The following is a 6822-nucleotide window of genomic DNA, read 5'->3' as shown; positions in this document are numbered from 1 at the left end:
GCTCTTATGCAGGCGGGGTGCAGAAGCATTTTTTAAAAACCAGAGGTGATCATGACTTCAAAACATCTGGTCCAAAAGAATGGTGCAGTGTCTAGCCAGACCAAGTTGGGGTACATGTTTAGTAAAGACTTGGAGGATAAACGTGTGCTCTGAATGGCTACTGAAAATTCAAGCAACTGCATAGCAAAGAGAGACCAGAAAAAGGAAAGTGATCCCTATTTCTACATATGTAAAGGATTAAAAACTAGCCCAGAAAATGCACTTTCCTCACTTCTGCATATAAACCCTTGTTATGAAGTGGTAGCATATAGCTGAACTTACTTGAATACAGAGCATGTTACATCCTTACATTTCATTGTGTATGACTTCTTGCACTTAAGCATTGGAATAGGTTACCCTGAGAGGTTGTGGAATCTCCATCCTCAGAAGCTTTTAAAAGCAGGTTAGATAGGTACTTGACTGAACTGGTTTAGTTAGGGAGCAGGGAGTTGGACTAAATGACTTGCTGAGGCCCCTTCTAGTCCTACTCATCTGTGAAGGAGATGCTAATGGCACCTCAAATTCTCTAGTGGTTTCCTAGAGAGATTGAACAGAAATGTGAGAGTGGATAATGAATCCTTGGTGGACTTGACAGTTGAGAGACTGAGGGGTTAATGCTTATCATGACACTCAGGATAGTTTAAAAATGATTGAAGTTATCTCTGAGCATTTTGCTAACTTCTGCCATGTCTCCATGATGAGATTAAAGGATTCCCTGGCTTCTCTTGAGTGTTATGGAAAAGGCCATCAACAACACTGTAGATGCATAGTCTTTTTCCTTTTCTTAAAGGAAAAACTACAGTAATAGTGTGCTCTGGAATAGCTGGAGATGTCATGTAGCATCTACTATAGCGGTATTTCTTTTTACCAGGCTTCCAGCATGCAAGAGTTTGTTTTGCAAGGAGCCTGTTTCTTCCCTCTGATCTTGGACAGGACATCTAAAACTCCTATTTTTGTCTTGCACCTTCTGTCAAATGAACCTAATATTTGTCTACTTCACATATTTTGTGCAACTTAGTCATGAATGGAAGACAGGAAAATAGGGTTATCAATGCATATATTAGAAATATATCTTCACTTACTTCTTTACTGAGTCTAGACTGTAGTATCTTACCTTGCTACCTTTGACATCATGGCTAAGTACAGACAGTCAAAAATCCTGAGGCTGAATCAATTCAATCTTCACAGTTTAGTCTAAACTGTGTAGATTGAACTGATAAGCAAGTGAACAGGCATTCACTTTTGATCCCAGAAATGCAGCCACATGCCTGCAGCATGTCTAGCAGGGAGCTAGAGCACACCTCTCTGCTCAGCTGGAGCAGCCAGTTTAGGCCAGGCTAGCCCACTCACCCTGTGAGGGCTGGGTGTGGAGAAGGTGCAAAGCATCCTGGGATGCTGGGGGAATGTGTGTTAACTTGAATCTGGAGGGGATCTGGGGCAGAAGTTCAATAACCCAATTTAACCTAAATCAGTTAAGTCTGATACTACATCCATCCAGGTTTACCTTAAACCAGTTTCAGCCATTTCAAAAGTGGTTTGTATGCACTGAACTTCTATTGTGTTACAGATTTGAACCAGTTTCCAATCACTTAAATTGGTTTATGTGTAATTTCCATCCCTAGCCCATCAGACTTGGCTTGGAAGAGTTCTCTCTTGGCTTAGAAGAGTCTGTCTTTGGCTGGATCTTTTTTCTCTGCTTTCTTCTTTTCTAATGGGTCCCAGCATCAATCATTTCCCTCAGTGCTTACACCTTGATAACTTCCACTCAGGTTCTTTATGCTGATGACTTTAAAATTGACCTGCTGACTGTGCTATCATATGGCATTTATTAAGCACCAAATAATAAATGCAGATTTTTGAGTAACCACGCAGTTTAATTAGCCTGGATACTGGTGGCTGAGTTTCACCATAGTGACATACAGAAGACTAAAATGTTGGCAGACAGAAGTGTTCCATGAACTTATTGTTCAGTTAAGTTGCTTATACTTGTACATGACAGCAGGCTTTGTTCCATCCCAACCACAGTGCTGTTACAAGCATTTGGTATATTTTAACCTCTGAAGTTCCTGCTGTTATGACTATTGTGTATTTTTTTCATTGTGAAAGATAATTTTCAAATATTGAATTAATAATTGATGTCATACTGGCACAAAGGTGTGTTAACTTTATTACTTCCTTAAGCCAAGCTTCCAGTAGTTAATGAAAGATCTGGCTGAGGAAGAACCAGACCAAGAAAAAGAGTTTATTTTTGTCCTTACTATCTCCCCCACCCCGCTTTTTATACTCTTGTCCACCCCTTCCCCCCACCCCCTCCAGCTTACCGTTATAGAAATATAAATTGGTCAAGAAGCTGATATTTTTAATTATGTTATTTTATAATACAGGATCCTGCATGGAAGGACAAGCTGTCAACTTCCATTTGCCACTGTAATAGGCACTTATATAATAAAGTAATTAAGAGGCTAGTTAGGAAGAAGGTGAACAGGGGTCATGCTTGCTTGGTGCCAGTGCATTAATTATCATAATTTATAAAGTACCCTACATTTTCAAAGCACTATCTCACCATTAACTTAATGCATTTCCATGGAACCTAATGAAAGAGTGGAACTATTATTATCCCAATTTACAGATGGGTTGGGGGGAAGGTGGATGAGACTGTCTCTGCAGGTGATGTAAATGACTTGCCCAAAATGTGGGAAGGATAAAATCCTGGCGTATCTCCTCTATATACCACATGTATAGAGTAACTGTTGGAGCATGTTCCAGCCAAGTGTCTAAGAGTATATAAATATCTTGTTACATGGGTGAGATGTTAACCTTATTTAGAGATGTAGTTGGTATCTCTCACCTCCTCCACTAACTTGCCGTCACTCATGTAAAGGTTGAAGACAGATCAGGGCAAGTGCGTAAATTAGACTGAAGTATCAGCTCAAAGTCACTAGTGATTATGGAAGTATGGAACATTGATGGACCACAGTACTCAATGCAAACCAGTCATGTACCAGAATACTGGTTCCTTCTCCTTCCCCTTTGTTGAAAAGGTACTGGTTTAGCTGTTGGTTGCCTCCCACTATAGGAGGCAACAGCTAAGGGCTAAAAAAGGTGACAGTGGCTTCAAGAGCTGTTGCTGTCGCTGGATACTACATGGCCAGGACAGAATGAAGTAAGTATCCTCCAAAAAACGTTTTAGTTTTGGAGGTAGTAAGAGGAAGTGAAGGAGGAGGTAGATACCTGAAGAAAATAGAGATGGCAGGGGAGCCACGAGGGGCAAAAATGTGTAGCAGATGGAAAAAGGAATAACGCAGACAAGAGGACATGTCTAAAGACAATAGAAAGACTATAGGAATAACCACAACAAGAAGCAAGACAAATTGGTAACTCTTCAAGAACAAGTCTTTAGAAAGAGGACCACATGGCTATTGGCCCATATAGAATGATTTGCAGAATTGGGACCTAGTTCCGTAATATCTACAGCACTTGGAAGAAATTTCAATTTGCTGCAGGACAAACTCAACCTTTTCAAGTTCCCAGGGTTGATAGATTGAGTTCTTATCCACGACAAACTTTATGGGCTTTGTTATGAGACCTTAAAAACATATCAAGGTTTAGTCCTTTTTCATATAGGCAGGAATAAGCTGGGGACATATTAAACAAATTATTTTTGCTGTGAATCAATGGTCAAAATTACAGCCCCCACACTTTGGAAGCATCCATGGCTAGAGGTGGTTGTAATTCAGTAGCATTCTTTTATGGATGTCATTTAACACAGCATTTTGGATTCTTGTGGGATGAAAGTTAATAGATTTACTTCATGCCAATGAAGGTGAGCTGTGAACTGTGTATTTTAACAGATGGAATCATTCCTGGCCAGGTAGATTTTGTGGAGGGGAAACGGGAAGATGCCACAAATCATGTTTTTTTCCTTGACCCTGGTGAATGAAGAAATGACGCATAGTACCCTCAAACAGGAATCATTATACTTAGAAATTCTGAGGTATAAATGGAGGCCTACCTAGATGTTGTTTGCTCCTTTTTACACTTTTTGCATCCTGCTGTTGGAAAACAACATCACAAGATGGGGAAGGGGTGAACCCTCTTTCAGAGCAAGCAGAAGTTTCTTTTAACTTATATTTTGGAGCTGCTGGAATGTACAGAATAAACAACTCCCTTCAAAAATCATTGGCAGTATTAATTGCTTTATTAAAAAAGCTAAGGTTATAAGACTGTTAGCAATCTCAGACATTAAATTTTAACGAGTTTGAAATACTGAATTGTACAAAAGTAACTCTAGTTTCACATTTCATGTATGCTACACCAGGCCACTATACTACCTGAGACACAGGATACATTTGTATTTAGGCAGGGAAGATAATGAATTCTTTCCAGCCACAGTTTTTCTTTACCTCTGCAATATTTTTTTTGTCCGGATTGTCAGCAGACTGCATGGTTTCCTCATTTAAGCCATTGTATACAAACCAGCCTTTATTAAAGCAGAACAGAATTTTAGATAATAGCTTTAAGGCCAGACAAACTACTGTTATTTTGTGAATTCAAAAATATATCTACAAATTCAAAAGCTGCTCATCTGCTAATTCATAACTTTTTTCTATAATGGTATACAGAATATAAAAATAAGACTTTACCTGCCCCAGAAGGTTTATCTATCTGTACAATTTGTGTAAGCATGAAAGGCATACTGTTGGGATGTATCTGAATGTTGCACAGGTGCAACCTGTAGTAGAGAAAGGTGAAAATGTAGTGAGATATGTATTTAAGAAAAACATTTCTCAAATATCAACACTGTGATTGTCTATTAATACTTTAGGCAGGCCAATACAGAATTTTCTGAGATGGGAATGGGGAGTGGCCATAAGCATAAATCAAAGCTCTGAATATTTTTGGAGAAGTTACAAATACATATTAAGTATGAACCTGAGGAAGTTGAAGGACCTTCTTTCCATTCCTTCTGGCATATACAAATTTCCCAACCTCCTTTGAGACTTGCTCTACATAGTATAGCAATAGTCTTTAAGCCCACTAAAATACTTAAGTCGCACTTTCCAAAATCAAACTTGACAAATGTGATTGCATATCAACGCTGTGTGTGTTTTCATGTGTGAGGAATTTACATGAGACAATTTGCAGAGTCAGGAACTGGCATTTGTGAGTAATTTTGTGTACATTAAAGTTCATAATTATTCATTTTGACTACTTAAGGGGGTGCATCTACACAAGACAATATGCAGAAGACTAATTCTATTGCGCATTAACATAGGGGCAAAGCCCATGCTAATGCACAGTAGATTTAGTCTAATGTGCAAGTAGCATCACAAAAAATATATTTATCTGTGCTAATGTGCAGTAGCATGGATGGCATTGCATTAAGTTAGTACCTGCCATTACAGGTGCTAAACTTAATGCACCATAATTACAGTGCATTAATGAATGTGCAGATGCACCCCTTGTGTGCAAAAGTCTTGTAAGTCATGGTGAGAGCAGGACCTTTCTTAGGCAACCCATGAGACATCACTCCATTTAAATGTTTCAGAGGCAAGCTGGGCACTTGATAAAGTTTGCTTGTTTGTTGTTACCAGCTGTCTAGTGACCACTTGAATGAGGAAAATTAAAAAATAAAAATCCATAGAACAATATAAAAACATTGTTTTCCATTTTTTAAATGGATATAAAACAGTCACAGACAGTTCTAACCCGGCATAATTTTGAAACCAATAAAGAATCCCTTGGTGCTTATAACACATTTGGATGACTTTCCACTTTCCAGAATAAGAAGCCAGTGTTGTGCGTGGAACAGAAACCACTGAGGCACACAACAAAAGATCAGAGCTGGAAGTAGACACTTTTACCACCCATGCATGCATTCCTCCCTTAGGAGAGAGGGAAACTTGAAAGTTCAAATACCAAAATTAATCCCAAAGGAGGGAGCCTTCTTCCAAGGAAAGGCAGCTCTTCCTGAACAAGCTCTTCTCAGGGCCTGAGAAACTCTTCCCCCGTGGAGGCAGTGCGAAGCTGCAGGGCTGTAGGACCCCGCGGTGCAGTGGGAAGAGGCAGGAGGACAATAATTTGTTCCATTGTAATGAGAACTGTAAATGTTGGCAATGGGCAGATTTCACAGGCCTGCCTTCCCTCGCTAACGGTCTTTAATGCCTCTCGCAGGCCAACACAGACAGTCTGCTCATTTATTGCAACGGTCAACATTTTTTTCTTGCCAGAAACCCCCACCCCCCCCCCCCCCAAAAAAAACCCAACCCAAAACAAAACCCCCAAACCAAACAACTTTTTATGAAAGCAAAGCTCAGCTCATCAGCAGCCCATGCAGGAGGGGTTTTGGAGTTAACTGCATGCAGGAAATCTCTCACATCCTGAGTCCCAGCTCTCTCCTCTCTGTAACTGTATATTATGGTGCTGTTCTCCAGCCCCAGCTGATGAAAGTTTTGTCTCTTGCAGTCGGGGCTAAGATGTCAAAGCGTCTCCATGCAGCACAGCAGCGCTGCCCTCCTCCTCCTCTTCCTCACCCCCCAGCCCAGATATTCATGCTGCTCCTGAGCCTGAGCTGGCTCTTTTTAGCATCACCCAGGGCTCAAGGTAAGTTGACGGTGCGGTTTTTGTTTTTGTGGGGTTTTGTTGGGTTTTTCTTACACCCCTCCTGCCCCCTTCCCTCCCCCCCCCAGTTGTAGGGCACAAATCCAAGTGGCCGTGGCAGCGGGTGGCCTAGTGTGGAGCCCTCCACCCGCTCCCACGCAGTTAGGAGCAGCCCCCGGGGGC

At 40.7% G+C, this 6822-nt stretch overlaps 1 protein-coding gene across 1 annotated transcript in view; it reads left to right on the top strand.

The window, feature by feature from the left end:
* Window positions 1-6822, top strand: part of LOC106722339 (disintegrin and metalloproteinase domain-containing protein 12-like) — a 113204-nt gene that overhangs the window by 4026 nt on the left and 102356 nt on the right. The window contains exon 2 of the mRNA XM_025207549.1: window positions 6505-6642. Coding sequence (XP_025063334.1) covers window positions 6516-6642 — 127 coding nt within the window. The 5' untranslated portion in view covers window positions 6505-6515. The remainder of the gene's footprint in view (window positions 1-6504; window positions 6643-6822) is intronic.

This window comes from Alligator sinensis, unplaced genomic scaffold, assembly GCF_000455745.1.
Source record: "Alligator sinensis unplaced genomic scaffold, ASM45574v1 scaffold193_1, whole genome shotgun sequence".
Classification (NCBI taxonomy): domain Eukaryota; kingdom Metazoa; phylum Chordata; order Crocodylia; family Alligatoridae; genus Alligator; species Alligator sinensis.
Note: the sequence above shows the minus strand (reverse complement) of the source record. Positions and strands in the feature narration are given on the sequence as shown.